Source organism: Salvelinus fontinalis, chromosome 28, assembly GCF_029448725.1.
Source record: "Salvelinus fontinalis isolate EN_2023a chromosome 28, ASM2944872v1, whole genome shotgun sequence".
In the NCBI taxonomy this organism is placed as follows: domain Eukaryota; kingdom Metazoa; phylum Chordata; class Actinopteri; order Salmoniformes; family Salmonidae; genus Salvelinus; species Salvelinus fontinalis.
Genome location: NC_074692.1, coordinates 39,788,555 through 39,813,115, shown reverse-complemented (window position 1 = coordinate 39,813,115; position 24,561 = coordinate 39,788,555). Strand labels below are relative to the sequence as shown.

Here is a 24,561-nt window from a genome sequence, read left to right as displayed (position 1 = left end):
GGTCCCCACAGTAACCATGTGGTTAGTCACCATGGCAGCAGCGGTTCCTACAGTAACCATGTGGAATGTGGTTAGCCACCGTGGCAGCAGCGTTCCCCACAGTAACCCTGTGGAATATGGTTCGTCACCATGGCAGCAACAGTCTCCACAGTAACCATGTGGAATGTGGCTAGTCACCATGGCAGCAGCGGTCTCCACATTAACCATGTGGAATGTGGTTAGTCACCATGGCAGCAGCAGTCCTCTCTGTTACCATGTGGAATGTAGTTAGCCACCATGGCAGCAGCGGTCCCCAGAGCAACCATGTGGAATGTGGTTATTCACCATGGCAGCAGCAGTATCCACAGTAACCATGTGGAATGTGGTTATTCAACATGGCAGCAGCGGTCCCCACAGTAGCCATGTGGAATGTGGTTAGCCACCATTGCAGCAGCGGTCCCCAGAGTAACCATGTGGAATGTGGTTAGTCACCATGGCAGCAGCGGTCCCCACTGTAACCATGTGGAATGTGCTTAGTCACCATGGCAGCAGCGGTCCCCACACTAACCATGTAGAATGTGGTTAGTCACCATGGTAGCAGTGGTCCCCACAGTAACCGTATGGAATGTGGTTAGTCACCATGGCAGCAGCGGTCCCTACAGTAACCATGTGGAATGTGGTTAGTCACCATGGTAGCAGCGGTTCCCACAGTAACCATGTGGAATGTGGTTAGTCACCATGGCATCAGCGGTCCCCACAGTAACCATGTGGAATGTGGTTAGTCACCATGGTAGCAGCGGTCCCCACAGTAACCGTATGGAATGTGGTTAGTCACCATGGCAGCAGCGGTCACCACAGTAACCATGTGGAATGTGGTTAGTCACCATGGTAGTAACAGTTCCCACAGTAACCATGTGGAATGTGGTTAGTCACCATGGCAGCAGCGGTCCCCACAGTAACCATGTGGAATGTGGTTAGTCACCATGGTAGCAGCGGTCCCCACAGTAACCGTATGGAATGTGGTTAGTCACCATGGCAGCAGCGGTCCCCACAGTAACCATGTGGAATGTGGTTAGTCACCATGGTCGCAGCGGTTCCCACAGTAACCATGGTGAATGTGGTTAGTCACCATGGCAGCAGCGGTCCCCACAGTAACCATGTGGAATGTGGTTAGCCACCATGGCAGCAGCGGTCCCGACAGTAACCATGTGGAATGTGGTTAGTCACCATGGCAGCAGCGGTCCCCACAGTAACCATGTGGTTAGTCACCATGGCAGCAGCGGTCCCCAGAGTAACCATGTGGAATGTGGTTAGCTACTATGGCAGCAACGGTCTCCACAGTAACCATGTGAAATGTGGTTAGCTACTATGGCAGCAACGGTCCCCAGAGTAACCATGTGGAATGTGGTTAGTCACCATGGCAGCAGCGGTCCAAACAGTAACCACGTGCAATGTGGTTAGTCACCATGGCAGCAGCGGTCTCCACAGTAACCATGTGGAATGTAGTTAGCCACAATGGCAGCAGCGGTCCCCACAGTAGCCATGTGGAATGGGTTAGCCACCATGGCAGCAGCGGTCCCCTCTGTTACCATGTGGAATGTGGTTAGTCACCATGGCAGCAGCGGTCTCCACAGTAACCATGTGGAATGTTGTTAGCCACCATGGCAGCAGCGGTCCCCAGAGTAACCATGTGGAATGTGGTTAGCCACTATTGCAGCAGCGGTTCCCAGAGTAACCCTGTGGAATGTGGTTAGCCACTATGGCAGCAGCGGTTCCTACAGTAACCATGTGGAATGTGGTTAGCCACCGTGGCAGCAGCGTTCCCCACAGTAACCCTGTGGAATATGGTTCGTCACCATGGCAGCAACAGTCTCCACAGTAACCATGTGGAATGTGGCTAGTCACCATGGCAGCAGCGGTCTCCACAGTAACCATGTGGAATGTGGTTAGTCACCATGGCAGCAGCAGTCCTCTCTGTTACCATGTGGAATGTAGTTAGCCACTATGGCAGCAGCGGTCCCCACAGTAACCATGTGGAATGTGGTTGGTTTGGTGAACAGTACATTTTAAAACAGCATTCCCCTTTGGAAAGGAAAACAGCCCATAATAATGACCTATTTATTCACAGTGGAAACAGACATTCCACTGGTTCTAGATAACTGCAGCAGTAAACTGCTCCCTGTGGTTTTGGCAGTAACCACTATACTGGCAACAGTTGGCAGTCTATTCTCAGAGTTGTACGTAATGTCCTCTGGTTATTCCCCTCTTATGTTGCCTTCTATTAATAAACCACAGAAGACCAGCTAATTCCACAAGACATCCCTAGTGAATAGCAGGACTGGCCTCGGCTCAGACACTAATCGATGTTAGTGTGATGATGGCTTTAAGCTGTGGTCCAGTCACTAACATCACAGAAAGTCCTAGACAAGTCTCTCCCTCCCTTTGCCCTCCCCTCTTACTCTGACTTTGTGTTGTTCTTTTCTTGTTTTCTCCTTCCGTTGCCTTCTGCTCTCCCTCACTCTTTTATACTTCTCCCTCTCCCTATCACTCCATCCTACCAGTTAGCTGTAGGTTTTGACAGCTTTCCTTAGAGTGATAGTGTAGCTCTTTCTATCTCACTCTCCATCTCTTCCTTTCTCTCTTCCCTCTCTCTCTCTCTATCTCTCTCTTTCTATATATATACATATTTCTCCCTCTCTTTAGAGGGAATAGTGACATTACATTTCAATCTTAATTTTCTGATGATTTGAACAAATAAGCACTTTTCTCTTGTCTGTAGACATTAACCTATTGAGCTGAAATGCAGGACCCTGCAGAGTGCATTGCCAGACCTTGAGTTTTGTTTGAAGTAAAGTGGATCTCTGTCAGAGAACAACAGGCAGCGGTCCAACCCTCTAGCCCGACACCCAGCATTTCAGATGTTGTCTTATTGAATAAATGCATCTCTCTCTGTCTGTCTCTGTCTCTCTCTCTCTCTCTCTCTTTGTGTGTCTCTCTCTCTCTTTGTGTGTCTCTCTCTTTGTGTGTCTCTCTCTCTTTGTGTGTCTCTCTCTATTTGTCTGTCTCTGTCTCTCTCTCTCTCTCTCTTTGTGTGTCTCTCTCTCTCTTTGTGTGTCTCTCTCTCTTTGTGTGTCTCTATCTCTTTGTGTGTCTCTGTCTCTGTCTGTCTGTCTGTCTGTCTGTCTGTCTCTCTCTCTCTTTGTGTCTCTCTCTCTGTCTCTCTCTCTCTTTGTGTCTCTCTCTCTGTCTCCCTCTGGCTCTCTGTTTCTGTCTCTCTGTGTGTGTCTCTCTCACTCTGTCTCTGTGTGTGTCTCTCTTTGTCTGTCTTTCTCTCTCTCTCTCTCTCTCTCTCTCTCTCTCTCTCTCTCTCTCTCTCTCTCTCTCTCTCTCTCTCTCTCTCTCTCTCTCTCTCTCGCTCTCTGTGTCTGTGTGTCTCTGTCTCTCTCTCTCGTGCTCACTCAGGCTGTGTTTGATGTGGACAAGACGAAAGGTCTGACTCTGATTGAGGTGTGGGAGGGGCTGACCCCAGAGGACATTAAGGCATGCACAGGAGCACACTTTGAGGTGAGTCATACAGGGACAGCCGGTCTGGTCACTCCAGGGTTGTGTTGTCCAAAGCAAGAACAATGCTTTAGCCAGCCAACTTTCCACATAGGAAAGTTGCATATTTACTAGTTACAAAATAAACTTGAAACAGGAATAGAATTACATGATACCCTCAGTAAATCCATATTTGACTTGAATTGTCTCCGTAACCCAGAAAGTGTGTTTATGAAAGGTAGCAGACTAAATTATTGATCCTGCTCAGTGAAATACTATCAATAGTAACAGATGGTTTCTCTCCTTTCAAAACTCTCTCTCTCTCTCTCACTCACTCTCGCTCTCACCCTCTCTGATGTCCAACAGGTGTCTCCAAACTTGAGGTCCATGCAGCAGGTCTAGAAGGCGGGGGAAGTGTCTGAGGAGAGGAACTATGGCTTGAAGGCTGTGTTAATCTCTCTGTATGTGTGAAGGAAGGAACACAAAATATGAACTAATCAACAAAGTTCATCCTAATGTTACTGAACACGGCTTCCGTCTAGTAAATCATAACGTCACTGAAACATTACTGTAATATCCATTGATGTACAGTAATATGTGAGATGCATAAATAAGCCATGCTTAGTTTGGTTGTGGTTGTTAAGAAACCAACAGCGTGATGATGTTGAAGATATTATATGAATTGAATTGAAAATAATTGTTGTCCCTGACATAACTGAAGAGGAACTGTGTAATATTTATTTAGTAATAATGTCATGTTTTAATTAGATGTTTTATGCTACATCAACACAGAGGCTATTCTCTCCAAAATGTATAACACAAACAATGATGGACTTCATTCCAGTCAGTTGTCCCCTCCCTTCTGCACTTGTTCACTCCCCTCCTTAGACGTGCATCAGCCAGGTACTCCGGTAGATAGGTATACCCTGTAAGTAATAGCTCCAACTAGTTTCAGACATACTGTGTTCATAGGTATACCCTGTAATTAACAGCTCCAACTAGTTTCAGACATACTGTGTTCATAGGTATACCCTGAAAGTAATAGCTCCAACTAGTTTCAGACATACTGTGTTCATAGGTATACCCTGTAATTAACAGCTCCAACTAGTTTCAGACATACTGTGTTCATAGGTATACCCTGTAAGTAATAGCTCCAACTAGTTTCAGACACTGTGTTCACTGATGCAGTGAAATGGGAATGAATTGGAGAAGGGAGGAAGCACAGCTCTGGTCTGACATCAAAACTGATATTATCTAGACTTTTATTTGCGTTTGAGCCTCTCCACTTCATCCTGGTTTGGTACTTCAGTTGAAGGATCAGCCTCATGGAAACAAACACTGAATAATACAGGCTACATGGTTGCAGGTATTTTAGCTACTACAATGTGAGGCCTTACATTTTCTACCCACACGTTTCCCTGCCCTGTATGTGTATATTATATTAAACTAGGTATGTTACCTTGATGTCCATTTTCTGTTGTATTGCTTTTCACTGTCCCATCTTTTGCGTGTTGCACATAAGTCTCAAAATTCTTTAGCACTACTTCCTGAATAATTTTGTTGATTTATGACTCCTCAAATATTTCTTCATAATTTCTGTGTGACAGTGAAGGAAGGAATGAAGCATGTAGAGAGTATTGAACACGTGGGGTGATCTCTTGGTGAGTTGAGCGCTGTATCATTGTCAACAATTCATTGAACAAACTGAATGAATGCTCCATCTCTCCTCTGAGAAGCTGCAAGGCTGACTCAATCCTATCATATCGCTGCACTGTATGTTCTGCCCTAAAGTTCCTCCTTCATTAGCCACGTTTCACATCATTTAGCTCCGAACAACTAGAGGGAATTAAGTCGTTCCTTTCTTTGTCAACACAGCAGGTTCCCGGTCGCTATTTGGATGATTGGCATGCAATGACATTTTTGAATCGATTTGTCCACTTGAGAAGAGCGAGCGGTCCAGTTACCTGAGGGATTTTACATAATTGTAGATTGCAACCAGAGGTTCTTCTTCACTCCTGGGGTTCAAAGAGAATATAGATGTTGTATCAGCAACCGGAAAAGATGTCAAATTGTTGCGAATATGTTGGTAGCACATCAGGGGTACACATTTCTAAATATAAGGCGAAGTAGATGTATAATTTTGCCTATTTAGACAAAACATGTTTTTGAGTGAGGTTTCTTTTAAACTCTGGCCTGGTGTCAAAATATGTCCAATGTTATGAATTTATTCAGTGCTTGACTTGGGCTGAAATATGTATCATTCTAGGTACCGGTCCTGTTTACATTTAGGTGCAGGAGCTCCACAATACTTTTGAGCTGATATTCTAAAACAGTAGACATGTTGAGGTGCCGGTACTCCGCTCAGGTGAGCTCATCCCCAAGTCAAAAACTGCATTCATTCAAGTAAAACTACAAATCCAGACAAGCGAGAAGATAACATTAATCGGTTAACGTGTCTTATTCCCAAGACGCTTCTCCAGAAAGCGCCGGAAAGCAGATTTGATCAATTCAGCACCACAGGAGTGGACAGCGGCGCTATACACCGACGGGCAAACACAAAGCCATGGATGCAGTACTTGTAGTGGAGAGCAGGTGAGCCATTCGCGGTTTCAACCAGAATGGGACATAGAACTGATTATTGAATTAAGTCAACTGACGATGGCTGGGCCCACCATCAATTCAATGACTTCACAGGAATACATCACTCGCCCGCAATGAGATCACCCTAAAATTACAATTATCAAAAACACAACTCTTTATCGACATATCCTATGAAACGTGTTCGATATCCACATGTTCGCGCCATTCAGGGGGTGTGGCGTGAACTCGCTCACAGGCGCGCTGGTGTGTGTGTGTGTGTTGCGTACGTGTGGGTGAGTAGTAAGGGGAGCGAGCGCTGCATAGAGAAAGAGCACTCAACGCTCGCGCAGGCAGAGAGTGGGAATATAGTGCGCGGTGGCATGGCTTCCTCTCACGGGAAAAGCGAACCCAGGTTCGCCGACTGGATGGCAAATTTACCGGAGAGCATGCACAGCATCCCGCTCACCAACCTGGCCATTCCTGGTAAGCGCTTTCACGGCTGCGTAAAGGTGCGCATTGAAGTGTTGGAAATATGTATTGCTGATCTTGCAGTGAAGTCATTTAGGCTTCTTCCATAGATTATAGACATTTTACGTTTTAGTCATTTAGCAGACGCTCTTAGCCAAACCGGCTTTACAGGAGCAATTAGGTTAAGTGCCTTGCTCAGGGCACATCCGAGTTTTCACCTAGTCCGCTCGGGATTCGAACCAGCGACCTTTCGGTTACTGGTTCGGTTAACGCTGCCGCCCCCGTCCAGATATTTCTTGTTGTGTTATGTGTCTATCTACGACAGAAATATTGAGTTGTAGAACTGACGGTGAAGTCAGTGACCTAGCCGATGACCTCTTCAGACGAATAACCGAGACAGAATTGTCAAATTCCATGCAAAAGGTTGTTTCGTTCTCACTAAAGTCGTAGGCTATAGGCTACAGTAGTCTCTCAAGAACACGCTGGAGAGATGGCACTTGTTGCGTTAAGGCGAGAGTTATGTGTAAGTGCAACACTATCTTCAAACGAATAGGATACAGGTTGAGCTGCTAGGGCTCGATATGCTATGCCAAAGGCTGAGACGTGTGTCGAGGTCTATCGGCTTGATTAAAATCAAATGTGTCCTTGAGGGAGGGGTATGAATGATCTTACTAAAAGCTTGCTAACTCAAATTAATACATTAAAATGTCATTTCAACTAGTGGCCCGTTGTGCTCCTTTTAGATATGTTTTAATGTATAACTGAAATTGTCCCTTTTTTGTAGGATATAGCAGGTTATGTGCTAATTATGTGATCTTTGGCGGTGCGTAGGCTGTTAGCCTAAACGGGGCATAACAGGGTTCATTGCATTGCAACCATGATAGCCTATGCGCTACTCATGAGTAGCCTACCGTCACATATTACGTTATAGTGTTATTTAAGTGTTGAATTTGTGGGTTTATTGATTTGTAGGGATCTCTAAATCCCCATTCAAAAGGTTTGTAGCCGGGTCAATCTCCTGTCTTTGCAGACTGTAAACATCCTTGACCCATTCAAAGACCTTCGTCCTTTCCTTCCTTGAGGAAACCAGTGATCTGACATAATCAGACTGCATATGGTCAAACGTTAAAAGCAAACCTTGCATATGCCTGCACCCTGCCTAGTTCATGGACTACATTACCAAAAGTATGTGGACACCTGCTTGTCAAAAACATCTCATTCCAAAATCATGGGCATTAATATGGAGTTGCTCCCCACTTACGCTGCTATAACAGCTCACTAATCTGTGAAGGCTTTCCACTAGATGTTGGAACATTGCAGCAGGGACTTGCTTCCATTCAGTCAAAAGATCATTAGTGAGGTCGGCGATCCAATTCATCCCTAAGGTGTTTGATGGCGTTAAAGTCAGGGCTCTTTGCAGGCCAGTCAAGTTCTTCCACATGATCTCGACAAACCATTTCTGTTTGCACCTTGCTTTGTGCACGGGGGCATTGACATGCTGAAACAGGGAAGGGCCTTTCCCAAACTGTTGCCACAAAGTTGGAACCACATAATTGTCTAGAATGTCATTTTATGCTGTAGCATTAAGATTTCTCTTCTATTGAACTAAGGGGCCTAGCCCGAACCATGAAAAACGGCCCCAAACGGCTCCAGAGAACACATTTTCACTGCTCCTGACTCCAATGGCAGCAAGCTTTACACCAGTCCAGCCAACGCTTGGCATTGCGCATGGTGATCTTAGGCTTCAAATCAAATCAAATCAAATTTATTAGTCACATACACATGGTTAGCAGATGTTAATGCGAGTGTAGCGAAATGCTTGTGCTTCTAGTTCCGACAATGCAGTAATAACAACAAGTAATCTAACCTAACAATTCCGCAACTACTACCTTATACACGCAAGTGTAAAGGGATAAAGAATATGTACATAAAGATATATGAATGAGTGATGGTACAGACGGCATAGGCAAGGTGCAGTAGATGGTATAGAGTACGGTATATACCTATGAGATGAGTACTGTAGGGTATGTAAACATAAAGTGGCATAGTTTAAAGTGGCTAGTGGTCCATGTATTACATAAGATGGCAAGATGCAGTAGATGATATAGAGTACAGTATATACATATACATAAGAGATGTGTAATGTAGGGTATGTAAACATTATATTAGGTGGCATTGTTTAAAGTGGCTGGTGGTACATTTTTACATAATTTCCATCAATTCCCATTTTTAAGGTGGCTGGAGCTGAGTCAGTTTGTTGGCAGCGGCCGCTAAATGTTAGTGGTGGCTGTTTAACAGTCTGATGGCCTTGAGATAGAAGCTGTTTTTCAGTCTCTCGGTCCCTGCTTGGATGCACCTGTACTGACCTCGCCTTCTGGATGATAGCGGGGTGAACAGGTAGTGGCTTGGGTGGTTGTTGTCCTTGATGATCTTTATGGCCTTCCTGTGACATCGGGTGGTGTAGGTGTCCTGGAGGGCAGGTAGTTTGCCCCGGGTGATGCGTTCTGCCGACCTCACTACCCTCTGGAGAGCCTTACGGTTGTGTGCGGAGCAGTTGCCGTACCAGGCGGTGATACAGCCCGACAGGATGCTCTCGATTGTGCATCTGTAGAAGTTTGTGAGTGCTTTTGGTGACAAGCCGAATTTCTTCAGCCTCCTGAGGTTGAAGAGGCGCTGCTGCGCCTTCTTCACAACGCTGTCTGTGTGGGTGGACCAATTCAATTTGTCCGTGATGTGTACACCGAGGAACTTAAAACTTTCCACCTTCTCCACTACTGACCCGTCGATGTGGATAGGGGGGAGCTCCCTCTGCTGTTTCCTGAAGTCCACAATCATCTCCTTTGTTTTGTTGACGTTGAGTGTGAGGTTATTTTCCTGACACCACACTCCGAGGGCCCTCACCTCCTCCCTGTAGGCCGTCTCGTCGTTGTTGGTAATCAAGCCTACCACTGTAGTGTCGTCCGCAAACTTGATGATTGAGTTGGAGGCGTGCATGGCCACGCAGTCGTGGGTGAACAGGGAGTACAGGAGAGGGCTCAGAACGCACCCTTGTGGGGCCCCAGTGTTGAGGATCAGCGGGGTGGAGATGTTGTTACCTACCCTCACCACCTGGGGGCGGCCCGTCAGGAAGTCCAGGACCCAGTTGCACAGGGCGGGGTCGAGGCCCAGGGTCTCGAGCTTGATGACGAGTTTGGAGGGTACTATGGTGTTAAATGCTGAGCTGTAGTCGATGAACAGCATTCTCACATAGGTATTCCTCTTGTCCAGATGGGTTAGGGCAGTGTACAGTGTGGTTGCGATTGCGTCGTCTGTGGACCTATTGGGTCGGTAAGCAAATTGGAGTGGGTCTAGGGTGTCCGGTAGGGTGGAGGTGATATGGTCCTTGACTAGTCTCTCAAAGCACTTCATGATGACGGAAGTGAGTGCTACGGGGCGGTAGTCGTTTAGCTCAGTTACCCTCAGCTTGTGTGCGGCTACTCGGCCATGGTAAACCATTTCATGAAGCTCCCGATGAACAGTTGTTGTGCTGATGTTGCTTCGAGGCAGTTTTGAACTCTGTATTTGTATTTATTAGGATCCCTATTGGCTGCTGCCAAGGTGTCCTGGTGTCCAAACATATTAAAGCACTTACATTACATATAAAACAAATGATTAAACAGTACATCATACATTATTACACCACTACATATCTACAATACAAAATGTTCAATATCACTATCTATGCGTATGCACTCTGTATTGAGTGTTGCAACCGAGGACAGACTATTTTTACACGTTAAGCGCTTCAGCACTAGGAGGTCCTGTTCTGTGAGCTTGTGTGGCCTACCACTTTGCGGCTGAGCCGTTGTTGCTCCTAGACGTTTCTACTTCACAATAACAGCACAATAACAGACCGGGGCAGTTCTAGCAGGGCAGAAATTTGACAAACTGACTTGTTGGAAAGGTGGCATCCTATGAAAGTGCCACGTTGAAAGTCACTGAGCTCTTCAGTAAGGCCATTCTACTGCCAATGTTTGTCTATGGAGATTGCATGGCTGTGTGCTCGATTTTATACATCTGTCAGTAACGGGTGTGGCTGAAATGGACGAATCCACTAATTTGAAGGGTGTCCACATACTTTTGTTTTATATAGTGTATCTCAGCTCCTCTGCGATCCCTTCTAGGAAGACATGATAGAAACAAGATGGAAGGAAAGAAGTATGTTGTAATGGGCCATTGTCTTGGCATTAGCATCCAAAAGTGCTGCCAGCTGTTTAGAGGTTTCGACCAATCATGCGGCAGGTCTCCTGAGACTGCAGCTCTGATTGGCTGTCTAGATTAAGACCCAGTCACTGATTACACTCCTTTTGTGGAATGGCCAATTAACATCCTGAAAATTCTAGTGATTAGCTTCACTTATCATACACTGGCACACACACATGCAGGCAGGCGGAGAGTATTGGTGCTCACTTAAAATGTATACCAAACAATAACTATTGATTTCAAAGTTTAACAAACTCTATGCACAAGGACTACTTTTAACAATGTACACTGAACGTAGAAAAAAAACACATTTACTGGAATAAGTGTGCAGATGCAAAGTTTGGAATTTCTGGAAAATCTCGCTCAGTTTTGTCATTTTACAAAAATGAAATATAAATATCTGCTCCGAATGAAGAGTCAACGATGACCGCAGAAAGAATGGGTTGTCAACTATGATATGACACATTGACATACAAAAATGTGAAGTAGATTTACACCCGTTAAAACCTCTTAAGAATTGTACCCTTTTTTTCAATTTTCGCCTAAAATGAAATACCCAAATCCAACAGCTTGTAGCTCAGGACCTGAAGCAGGGATATGTATATTCTTGATACCATTTGAAAGGAGACACTTTGAAGTTTGTGGAAATGTGAAATTATTGTAGGAGAATATAACACATTTAGATCTGTTTACATGCACTCAATTAGTATTTAGTAGCATTGCCTTTAAATTGTTTAACTTGGGTCAAACGTTTTGGGTAGCCTTCCACAAGCTTCCCACAATAAGTTGGGTGAATTTTGGCCCATTCCTCCTGACAGAGCTGCTGTAACTGAGTCAGGTTTGTAGGCCTCCTTGCTCGCACACGCTTTTTCAGTTCAGCCCACACATTTTCTATAGGATTGAGGTCAGGGCGTTGTAATGGCCACACCAATACCTTGACTTTGTTGTCCTTAAGCCATTTTTCCACAACTTTGAAAGTATGCTTGGGGTCATTGTCCATTTGGAAGACCCATTTGCGAACAAGCTTTTTCTTTCGGACTGTCTTTAGATGTTGCTTCAATATATCCACATAATTTTGCTGCCTTACGATGCCATCTATTTTGTGAAGTGCACAAGTCCCTCCTGCAGCAAAGCACCCCCACAACATGATGCTGCCACCCCTGTGCTTCACGGTTGGGATGGTGTTCTTTGGCTTGCAAGCCTCCCCCTTTTCCCTCCAAACATAACGATGGTCATTATTGCCAAACAGTTCTATTTTTGTTTCATCAGAACAGAGGACATTTCTCCAAAAAATACGATCTTTGTCCACATGTGCTGTTGCAAACCGTAGTCTGGCTTTTTTATGGAGGTTTTGCCTTTAAGGTTACGTTGATATAGGACTCGTTTTACTGTGGATATAGATACTTTTGTACATGTTTCCTCCAGCATCTTCACAAGGTCCTTTGCTGGTGTTCTGGGATTTGATTTGCACTTTTTGCACCAAAGTATGTTGATCTCTAGGAGACAGACCGTGTCTCCTTCCTGAGCAGCATGACGGCTGCGTGGTCCCATGGTGTTTATACGTGCGTACAGATGGTACCTTCAGGTGTTTGGAAATTGCTGCCAAGGATGAACCTTGAACCTGCTTAAATTATTGTTAATATAACTGCACTGTCCAACATGAAAAATTACTATTAAACAAATTAGGCATATTTGGGCATTCTTGATACAAAAGTTTGAACAGAAATGCAATGGTTCATTGGATCAGTCTAAAACCTTGTACATACACTGCTGCCATCTAATGGCCAAAATATAAATTGCACCTTGGCTGGAATAATACATTATGGCCTTTCTCTTGCATTTCAAAGATGATGGTACAAAAAATACAAAATAACGGTTTGTTTGTCTTTTACCAGATCTATTGTGTTATTCTCCTACATTCAATTCACATTATCACAAACTTCAAAGAGCTTCCTTTCAATGGTACCAAGAATATGCATATCCTTCCTTCAGGGCCTGAGCTACAGGCAGTTAGATTTGGGAATTGCATTTAGGTGAAAATGGAAAAAAACGTGCGGATCCTATAGAGGACTTCTTGGATGACACAACGCAGTACCTACGGAAAGTTTTCCGACCCCTTTTTCCACATTTTGTTACGTTACAGCCTTTTTCTAATATTTTATTATAGTGGTTTTTTAGCCCTCATAAATCTACCCAAAACACCTCGTAATGACACAGTAAAAACAGGTTTTTATACATTTTTGCAGAAAAAGATCACAATTACATAAGTATTCAGACCCTTCACTCAGTACTTTGTTGAAGCACCTTTGGCAGTGAGTACAGCACAGTGAAGTGTACAGAGTACAGTGAACCTTCGCCACAGTCTGAGAACCTGCTCCACAGCGCTCAGGATTTCATCAAGGATCTCTCTTTACTTTGCTCTGTTCATCTTTGCCTCGATCCTGACTAGTCTCCCAGTCCCTGCCACTTAAAACATTCCCACAGCATGATACTGCCACCACCATGTTTCACCGTAGGGATAGTGCCAGGTTTCCTCCAGACGTCACGTTTGGCTTTCAGGCCAAAGTGTTCAATTTTGGTTTCATCAGACCAGAGAATCTTGTTTCTCCTGGTCAGAGTCCTTCGGGTGCCTTTTGTCAAACTCCAAGCGGGCTGTCATGTGCCTTTTACTGAGGACAGCTTCTGTCTGGACACTCTACCATAAAGGCCTCATTGGTGGAGTGCTGCAGAGATGGTTGTTCTTCTTGAAGGTTCTCCCATCTCGACAGCGGAGCTCTGCCGTTCTGTCAGATTGCCCATCAGGTTGTTGGTCACATCCCTGACCAAGTCCCTTCTCCCCCGATTGCTCAGTTTGACCGGGCGGACAGCTCTAGGAAGAGTCTTGATGGTTCCTAACTTTTTCCATTTAAGTATGATTTGAGGTGACTGTTCTTGCAACCCTTCAATGCTGCAGAAAGGTTTTTGTACCCTTCCCCAGATCTGTGCCTTGACACAATCCTGTCTCGGAGGTCTACGGACAATTCCTTCGACCTGGCTTGGATTGTGCTCTGACATGCACTGTCAACTGTGGGACCTTATAAAGACAGGTGTGTGCATTTCCAAATCATGTCCAATCAATTGAATTTACCAAAGGTGGACTCCAAGTTATTAAAACTTCTCAAGCATGATCAATGGAAACAGGATGCACCTTAGATACATTTCGAGACTCATAGCAAAGAGTCTGGATACATATAAATCAGGTATCTGTTTTATTTTCTATAAATTAGTCACATTTTCTAAACATGTTTTCGCTTCATCATTATGGGGTTTTGTGTGTAGATTCAAGGGTCTGAATACTTTCCGAAAGCACTGTATATTGAATATTAGCTAGCTAATTACCTAGTTAATGAAATATTGTTTCCCAATAAGTAAACTTTCTAGCTGGCTACAGTCATTGGTGCTGCAGTCAGCAAGCTAATTACCAAACCAAAAGGTGGCTAACTACCACAATGAAATAATTCAGCTATTTCTGATAAAATGTTACCCTATATCTAGCTATATACTTTCTGACAATTTTACTATGTATCCAAAACGAAATATAAGTGATGTTAGTTGGCAGGGGTCTTTAATACAGAATAAATATGTTTTGATTTCTAATCACTTTTGAGACTTTTTTTTCTAGTTGATGTTTTCTAAGTTCATCTGTCTGACCAGAAATCAAAGCCTTTCCTTTTCCTAATTTTTAGGATAGAAAATGGTTGAAAAATGTGTTTGTGTATACAAAATAAGATATTATATATATTTTTTAAATTAAGGCATATTATATATATATATATATTTATTTTTTATTTTTTTGTTGGATACCCAATTTGACATGCTCCTATGAACTTAACATGTTGGTGCTCATGGGGCCTTTTACATGGAAATGACCATAAGTTTATGTATCACCTATCCACATCATTTGCTATAGCAATCAGGTGCCTGACGGCACAGTCGATGACGTGGCACGCAACCATTGTTTGATACATGCAACGTTTGAGCAGGGGAACACGATGCAAATCTCTGTTTCTCTGATCTATCCTCAGAGACTAAAGAGGAGTGGCATGACATACTCCACTCCTCCCAATGGAGGACACACACACTTCATAAATCTTCAGGGTATTTTGCGATGTGATTTGCAATTGAGCATCACTGCGTAACATAAAAGACTGGGAAATTAACTGCCAGAGATAGCCCTGCAGCCAAGAGGTCTTGTTAAATCATGTAACACAACTGCAATTCCACCTGCTTATGTATCAATATCCCTGAAAGCAGAAATCGCCCCATAAGCCATTCACTTAATGATTTCTCCTAGTGCTGTTGTGTTATTTGTTTATTTGGATCCCCATGAGTTTTTGCAGAGACAGCAGCTATTCTTCCTGTACTCCACAAAAAACACTAAGCATAACAAAACACTGCTAGACAAGAACAATTCCACAATTTTTTTTATAAAACGATATACAACAAAATAAAAACAACTTTGTCAAAGACTTGACCATGATAACTGATCATCCAATATTATATCTAGACGTTTAGCTTGCTCAATGGTCACCCTTTACACACAACACCAGTTGAGGTGTAGATCTTAGCATTTTTAACCAAATACAATGCTTTTAGATTTATGTAAGACCAGTTTTTATTACGAATCACCCACTCTGATACTGACTAACTCCTTATTAAGAATTTCAATGATCTCACTGGCTTTGGGTGTTGACATGTAGTGTCGAATCATCCACATACATAGTCATTCTAGCTTTGTGTAAGACCAGTTGCAAATCATTTGTAAAAATAGAGAAGAGCAACGGTCCAAGGCAACTGCCCTGAGGAACACCGCACTGTACGTAGTGGTTCCTCTTTTAAAAGTTGTGCGCTAACACCGCGGGACTTAGAGGTACCCAGCGTCACGGCTTCATTGCTCCAGACCACCGCAAGGGGAAGTTAGAGCACTCATTATACATTTGGGTCCCAAGATTCCTATATGACCAATCATATCAAGTGGTTCCGATGATGAATTTAATGCGAGCCACCCGTCCCTGGTGACTTTCTTCAGCAAAGATGGCTGACAAAACATTACGGTGGAGGCAAATGTAAGTAATTATAATGTCATAACGAGTCAAGCAAAACATTTACAATTGAGAGGAATATGTTAGTTAATGTAGAGATGAATGATTGTGCATATTTATGAAAATCGCTATTTAGCAAGTTAGTTGACTAGCTAACATTAGCCAGCTAACTAGCTGGTGTTATGACATGAGTGACTGTCATTCGTGTTTAATGTTTTAGGAATTCCTTAGAACCAGCAAACCAGGCTGTCGTCTTGTGAAACAGTGGATGTAAAGAATCTAGCCAGCTAAAGCATTTACTGCAAAGTTAATGTACAATTGTGTTAGCTTGCCTTGCTTATATTTGCCATGCAATACATCTGAAGTAACATAGCTAGCTAACTATTTATTTGCTTATTGTGTAGTGGAGGATAAAAATAACTGTATGCCTATGGATGTGTAGCTGGCTACAGTATGTAGCCGATCTGTGTATGAACCCTAAAACGTCTGTTATGAATGTTAGTTCAGAACCTATGAACCTCAGCTATCGTAGTTGTTGTATTGACTACAAGTCTGAATGGCATTAATAAAGCCTATGTATTGAGTATAATAACTTTATTGTGCCAAGGTTGCAAGTCCTACATACATGTGTGATAATAACTACAGTACATGAGATCCCCACATTGTAGCCTGTACATTGAATATATTCACTGATCATGTACTCTTCCTTGGCAAATAAAGGTGTGGTTCAGGTATTTGTATTTATCATGGATAAATCATAAATCATAAATCATGCTGCCAAAGCAGCAGCAGCAGCTACTCTTCCTGGGGTCCTGCAAAATTCAGGCAGTTATACAATTTAAAGAACATTACAATACATTCACAGATTACTCAACACACTGTGTGCCTTCAGGCCCCTACTCCACCACTACCACATATCTGCAGTACTAAATCCATGTGTATGCATGTGTCTGTGCCAATGTTTGCATTGCTTCACAGTCCCCGCTGTTCCATAAGGTGTTTTCAAAAATGTGTTATCTTTAAAAAATCTAATTTAAAATCTAATTTCACTGCTTGCATCAGTCACTTGATGTGGAATATAGTTTCTTGTAGTCATGGATCTATGTAGTACAGTGTGCCTCCCATAGTCTGTTCTGGACTTGGGGACTGTGAAGAGACCTCTTGTGGGGTATGAATGGGTGTCTGAGCTGTGTGCCAGTAGTTTAGACAGACAGCTCAGTGCATTCAACATCTCAATACCTCTCACTAATAAAAGTAGAGATGAAGTCAATCTCTCCTCCACTTTCAGCCAGGAGAGATTGACATGCATATTATTAATATTAGCTCTCTGTGTACATCCAAAGGCCAGCCGTGCTGCCATATTATGAGCCAATTGCAATTTTCCTAAGTCCCTCTTTGTGGCACCTGAACACACGACTGAAAAATAGTCCAGGTGCATCAAAACTAGGGCCTGTAGGACCTGCCTTGTTGATAGTGCAGAGCATTGCTTTATTTTATACATACTTCTTCTCCCCATCTTAGCTACGACTGCATCAATATATTTTGACCATGACAGATTACAATCTATGGTTACTCAGAGCAGTTTAATCATCTCAACTTGCTCAATTTCCACATGATTTATTACAAGACTTAGTTGAGGTTTAGGGTTTAGTGAGTGTTTTTTTCCAAATACAATGCTTTTAGTTTTAGAAATATTCAGGGATGAATTATTCCTTGCCACCCACTCTGAACCTAACTGCTGCTCTTTGTTGAGTGTTGCTGCAGTAGCTGACGTGTGTCGTGTCTTTACTATGAATTAAATGATAATGCGTGCTATTTTATCAAATCAATTCTCTGTAATTAATATTACCTGATTAAACTAATCATGTAAATGTAATTAACTAGGAAGTCAGGGCACAACGGAATAATGTTTATAGAGCTGTTGTCTTCCGAATAAACTCTTAAAGACCTGCTAATATTTTATATCAAAAGCAGTCAATTATTAATCATCACCTTAATCAGTCTCAACCAAGAATTTTACAACATTCAGATATCTTCACGAACCCTGGCTAACAAGTCAGCAATACACTAATTTGGTTTATCTATTTACTAAATACCTAAATAATCACACAGAATTTTATATACACAGGATGGATCATACATTGATTACTTATGTCATACAAGGAAACTTCCCTAGCGGACAAAACTGATATGATTGCTGGTTACACAAAGAAGACTGAGGAACAAGATGATTGGGTCTCAATCGGACCTCATGAAGCTATGCCATCAAAAATAGAATCTTATGCCTTCTAAATAACCGCTCATTCGGAAAAGGAAAATGCAAGAAATATATTGACTCTGAGCTGCGTTTTGATAGATTAGTCGAAGATGGAAGGCTGGGTTGCCCAGCAGAGATCTCCCTTGTCCTTTGAATAATATTTCTGGGCGAATACGTTGTAGTACCCTGTCGTCATGTGGTAGACGAATACGTTGTAGTACCCTGTCGTCGTGTGGTAGAACGGATACGTTGTAGTACCCTGTCGTTCTAAAGAGATTGTCTGTCCTTGCCTAGACCACGCACGTTTACAGCTGCTGCTGATAACTCGACGTCTAGGATGTATCACTTCTTTAGTGAATAAGTTCAAAGTTCATACCAAGTTGCCATACTAAACTCAGCAAAAAAAGAAATGGTCCTGTTACAGGACCCTGTCTTTCAAAGATATTTGGATTTTTACGAATTAACTTCACAGATCTTCATTGTAAAGGGTTTAAACACTGTTTCCCATGCTTGTTCAATTAACCATAAATAATTAATGAACATGTACCTGTGGAACGGTTGTTAACCCTTTCACACGTACCATCACAAGGGTGGGATCGTTCTACAGTGGTCCCTGAAGCGTACGATCACACCCGTGTGATTTAGAACGCTCGTTTAGAACGGACAGTTTTGAATGAGGCAACAATCAGCATTTGAGCTGGCACCACTTTTTTCAGAAACTATTTACACAAACTGTCCTTACAAAGTTATGTCCAGAATGTGAGCAGTTTATTTTTGGATGCAATGTTCAGATATTCACAGAAGTATCTACAGCATAACACAATCATCCAAACTGGAAAAATGTAGGCTACATTTGTCCTAGCGCTAACTGAGGAAAGATTGACGCAACACAAGCGGTCATATTTTCTAACTCTCGGCTGACATAAAATACAATATGAATTAATTAAGAGCAATTCATATTTATAATTAATCACATCACGGGTGTTGATCGAAATAATTGAGTAAAACACTTTCTAGAAATCGAAAGTAATCCGATTAGTTTCAGTGCGCAGACATGCTTTCTTTCCTCACAGAAACCTAAGAGAAGACAAGATGCGTTTGGTCTGTTTATAGTATGCATGTTATGGGGTGTGTTGTCTACCATCGTTCACATTCCACCATTCACTTCCTGAAGTTCTCAAAAAAATCTGTGAACCCTAACTCACCTCATTTTGTTATAGCATCTTTGGTCCGACAGACGATTACGTGGAACACAGAATGCATTGTATGTCAACAAACATGGCTTCACACATCTGGAATTAGCTTAGCTCATCATATTTTTTTTAAAATTTAACCTTTATTTAACCAGTTAGGCTAGTTGAGAACAAGTTCTCATTTAAAACTGTGACCTGGCCAAGATAAAGCAAAGCAGTGGGACACAAACAACAACAGAGTTACACGTGGGATAAACAAAAGTACAGTCAATAAAATATTAGAAAAATCTATATACAGTGTGCAAATGCTGTAAGGCAATAAATAGAACATAGTAGCAAAGTAATTACAATTTAGCAAATTAACACTGGAGTGATAGATGTGCAGATGATGATGTGCAAGTAGAAATACTGGTGTGCAAAAAAAAGTAAATGAAAACAATATGGGGATGAGGTAGGTAGTTGTAGCCCTGTGTGGCTCAGTTGGTAGAGCATGGTGCTTGCAACGACAGGGTTGTGGGTTCAATTCCCACGGGGGGCCAGTACAAAAAAAAAATATGGATGTATGTACTTGTAATTCGCTCTGGATAAGAGCGTCTGCTAAATGACTTAAATTTATAAATTTAATTTGTATGGTCTATTTACAGATGGGCTGTGTACAGCTGCAGCGATTGGTAAGCAGCTCCGATAGCTGATGTTTAAAGTTAGTGAGGGAGATAAGTCAACCAACTTCAGCAATTTATTAATTATTTTTTACATTTTAATTTAATTTCTTGCAATTCGTTCTAGTCATTGGCAGCAGAGATATGGAAAGGCGGCCAAAGGATGTGTTGGCTTTGGGGATGACCAGTGAGATATACCTGCTGGAGCGCGTGCCAGGGGTGGGTGTTATGGTGACCAGTGAGCTGAGATAAGGCGAAGCTTTACCTAGCAAGGACTTATAGATGACCTGGAGCCAGTGAGTCTGGCAACGGATATGTAGCGAGGGCCAGCCGAAAAGAGCATACAGGGCGCAGTGGTGGGTGGTATATGGTGCTTTGGTGACAAAGCGGATGGCACTGTGATAGACTGCATCCAGTTTCCTGAGTAGCGTGTTGGAGGTTATTTTGTAAATGACATCGCCGAAGTCGATGATCGGTAGGATAGTCAGTTTTACGAAGGTATGTTTGGCAGCGTGAGTGGAGGCTTTGTTGCGAAATAGCAAGCCAGTTATAGATGTAATTTTGGATTGGAGATGCTTAATATGAGTCTGGAAGGAGCGTTTAGTCTAGCCAGACACCTAGGTATTCCAAACCAAACCAAGTCCAAACCATCCAGAGTAGTGATGACAGGCGGGCGGGTGCGGCCAGCGATCGGTTGAAGAGCATGCATTTAGTTTTACTAGCATTTAAGAGCAGTTGTAGGCCACGGAAGGAGAGTTGTATGGCACTGAAGCTCGTCTGGAGGTTAGTTAACACAGTGTCCAAAGAAGGGCCAGATGCAAACAGAATGGTGTCGTCTGCGTAGAGGTGGATCAGAGAATCACCAGCAGCAAGAGCAACATCATTGATGTATACAGAGAAAAGAGTCAGCCCGAGAGTTGAACCCTGTGGCACCCCCATAGACTGCCAGAGGTCCGGACAACAGGCCCTCCTATTTGACACACTGAACTCTATCAGAGAAGTAGTTGGTGAACCAGGCGAGGCAGTCATTAGAGAAATCAAGGCTTTTGAGTCAGCAGATAAGAATGCAGTGATTGACAGAGTCGAAAGCCTTGGCCAGGTCGATGAATACGGCAGCATAGTATTGTCTATTATCGATGGTGGTTATGATATCGTTTAGGACCTTGAGCGTGGCTGAGGTGCGCCCGTGACGACCTCGGAAATCGGATTGCATAGTGGAGAAGGTACGGTGGGATTTGAAATGGTCGGTGATCTGTTTGTTAACTTGGCTTTCGAAAGGCAGGGCAGGATGGATTTAGGTCTGTAACAGTTTGGGTCTAGAGTGTCACCCCCTTTGAAGAGGGGGATCACCGCAGCAGCTTTCCAATCTTTAGGAATCTCGGACGATACGAAAGAGGTTGAACAGACTTGTAAAAGGGGTTGCAGCAATGACACCGGATAATTTTAGAGAGGGTACAACCACAATTTAGTGAAATGTATACCTTCCTGGTGACAGTCCTTCTCATAGGGATAGTAAATAACTGGTTGCTCTTCATTACACACCAGACCAGCAAATCTTCTTTACATCATCAACACATGAATCACTACAAAACTCATTGTATGACCTGTTACACACTATATTTGGCCCAGCCTTTTGGTTTTCCTAGATATGGCTATTCTATCGTGATCACTACATCCTATGGATTTGGATACTGCTTTAAAGCAAATATCTGCATGATCAATACATGTTGATGACTTCATTCCTGTGCTGTTTGTAACTACCCTGGAAGGTTAATTGATAACTGGTTACAGTTTGAAGTTTTTTTCCTGAGTGGGCAGCATGATGATAGCCAGTCAGTTTTAAATCACCCAGAAAATATACTTCTCTGTGTATATCACATACATTTATCAAGCATTTCACACATGTTATCCAGATACTGACTGTTAGCACATGGTGGTCTATAGCAGCTTCTCACTAGAATGGGCTTTAGATGAGGCAGATGAACCTGTAGCTGTATTGCTTCAACAGTATTTAACATTGGATCGTCTCTAAGCTTTACAGGAATGTGGTTCTGAATATAGACCGTAACACCGTCCCCGTTGGCATTTCTGTCTTTTCGGTAGATGTTATAACCATGGGCGGCAGGTAGCTTAGTGGTTAGAGCGTTGGATTAGTAAGCGGAAGCTTGTAGGATCAAGTCCCTGAGCTAACAAGGTAAAAACCTGTTGTTCTGCCCTTGAACAAGGTGGTTAACCCACTGTTCTTAGGTCGTCATTGAAAATAAGAATTTTCTTAACTGACTTGCCTAGTTAAAGGTACAAAATATATATATATTGCTACCACTGTATCATCAAAGATATTATCTAAATGAGTTTCAGAGATAGTCAGAATATGAATGTCATCTGTTACAAGCAAATTATTGACTTCATGGACCTTGTTTCTTAGGCTACATAAGTTAATATGGCCTATTTTTAGCACTTTTATGGTTTGCTTGATTGATAAGGTTCACAGTAAAGCATTAAAATCAGAGGTAGACTTACTCATGTTATTTACATTGGAGCTGATAGTGCAGGGTGAGCTGCATAAAGTGGTCTTCCTACTATTGCACACCGCCTCAGTGCTAACAGTGTAGCTCTGGTTTATAGGCTCATGAATACTGTATACAAAAGCTGTAGGATAAACAGATGTACATTATTCGGTGCAATTAGAGGTACATAAATTAAATTACTGACATTGTTTTCCAATAAGATGATGTACATTTGGTGCAGCGTTATGACGACTTTGTCACAATGGTAGGGTTTAACTGAGCTGGTCTTGGATCATTTACCACTCATTGTTTCAACGCAGCCTTGAAATGTGTGGACAGAGTCCAGGAGCCAAGATGATTTGGATGCACTCTGTCATTCCATGCGAGTATCTTCTGTTTCCAGAAGGTGTCAAAGTTATCAATAAAAGTGACTCCAGCAGAGCTACGGTAGTCTTTTAGCCAGATGTGTAATGCCAGAAGTCTGCTGATTATTTCACACCCGCAGCCCAACGATGAATCTCTGTGACGTTCTTTTTCAGTCATATCCAATACCAGGTGTATCAAACTCCATTTGAATGACGCTGTGTCTGCATGTATGTATTACAATTATACACTTCAACAGTGTTTACCACTCCTGCACCTGGGACATCAATGATTACACATTGTAACTATGCAATAGACTAGAAACAGGATTTAAGTAAAGACTGATTTGTAATTCATTCATACAGAAATACACCTATGCATATCTAACTCCCTTCATCTGCATTAATCTGAGAACACAGGATAGGTGTAGTATTTCAGTGAGATACTTCATTTCAACCAGTAGAGAATGTGTAACACTTTATTGAAAGTCCATTATCCAGGTGTTATAAATACATGCATTATAATTGTAATATATTATGAATACCAATCTGTACTTGGTATTGGAAAGTCCAATCTGGTATTGGAAAGTCCAATCTGTGCTTCAATGCACATATGGTGTGCATTATAAAAAAAAAGAGGAAGAAAGAGGAGGTGGGGAGAGAGGAGTAGAAGACAGAAAAGGAAAGAGGTAAAACAGAGGAGCATGGAAGACAGCATATGATTAATGGATTACAGTGCTACCCTAATATTCTCTCAGTTCATCACAATTGCAGAGTGTCTCTAGCAGTGTCTCCTAACCTTCGGGCTGACTGGGAGCCAAGGATGGTTATCTAAAGAGCAGGTGAGGTGGCGATGACGGGACTGGCTTCCTCTCTCATACATCATTGAAAATGTGTCTATGAATAAAAAGGTAATTTCTTAGATTTGATGGAGACATTATCCATCTTAGTACCTCATCAATTTATGATATGTATCGATGTGGTTGAGCGACGGGGGAGCAGGAAGAGTGTTTTTGCAGAGCAATGCAACGAAGCTGGATCATTCAGGCAATGATACCTGCAACATCTACACGCTGCAAAGACTCCCTAACTCTTCGCCATTGTACACGATGGCCCATTGCTTGGAGACTTCCTTTGACCATTCTGAATCCCGCATGGGGCATCTTTGCCTTAATTGCCCTGAGTTTCTGGTCTAACTCTTAATCTGACATATCAGAATAGTGTTCCCTGACAGACATATTGTGTTCTTTCATCCTTCTGTAAAAAAGCTAACCGTTACACTCATGAAATATGATTATATATTAACTATGAAACAAATAGGACATGGCCTGCTTATGAGTTGCCATGAAAGAAAGTTAGATGAATTCAACTGAAAATGGCAAGAACAGGCGTTTGTAGCTAAATGTTTTTGGTTAGCTTGAGAAAAATAACTGCACGATTTATGATTCTATGGTATGTATGTAATACAGCAGAAGGTTATGAACCGACACTGAATACATAGCTAGTAGTTATCTCCTACAAGAAGTTTGACGGAAGAACGCCTTGTGCTGCTTACTTGAGATGCCATCATCACACAGTCCTTCGTAGGTGTCCACTATAACTTTGTCGGAAAGAAAGGGTGAACAGTATTGGTTGTAGCCAAACTGACACTCAAAAAATGGCCTAAATTAGTTTTATTGTCATACTCTTTTGT

At 42.5% G+C, this 24,561-nt stretch overlaps 2 protein-coding genes across 2 annotated transcripts in view; both read left to right on the top strand.

The window, feature by feature from the left end:
* The window catches only part of LOC129826698 (succinyl-CoA:3-ketoacid coenzyme A transferase 1, mitochondrial-like), a 131,460-nt gene extending 126,477 nt beyond the window's left edge, over positions 1 to 4,983 (top strand). Inside the window, exons 16-17 of the mRNA XM_055887706.1 lie at positions 3,442 to 3,543; positions 3,886 to 4,983. Coding sequence (XP_055743681.1) covers positions 3,442 to 3,543; positions 3,886 to 3,921 — 138 coding nt within the window. The 3' untranslated portion in view covers positions 3,922 to 4,983. The remainder of the gene's footprint in view (positions 1 to 3,441; positions 3,544 to 3,885) is intronic.
* A 1,382-nt stretch (positions 4,984 to 6,365) lies between these two features.
* LOC129826697 (PI-PLC X domain-containing protein 3-like) overlaps positions 6,366 to 24,561 on the top strand; it is a 62,951-nt gene continuing 44,755 nt past the window's right edge. Inside the window, exon 1 of the mRNA XM_055887705.1 lies at positions 6,366 to 6,582. Coding sequence (XP_055743680.1) covers positions 6,480 to 6,582 — 103 coding nt within the window. The 5' untranslated portion in view covers positions 6,366 to 6,479. The remainder of the gene's footprint in view (positions 6,583 to 24,561) is intronic.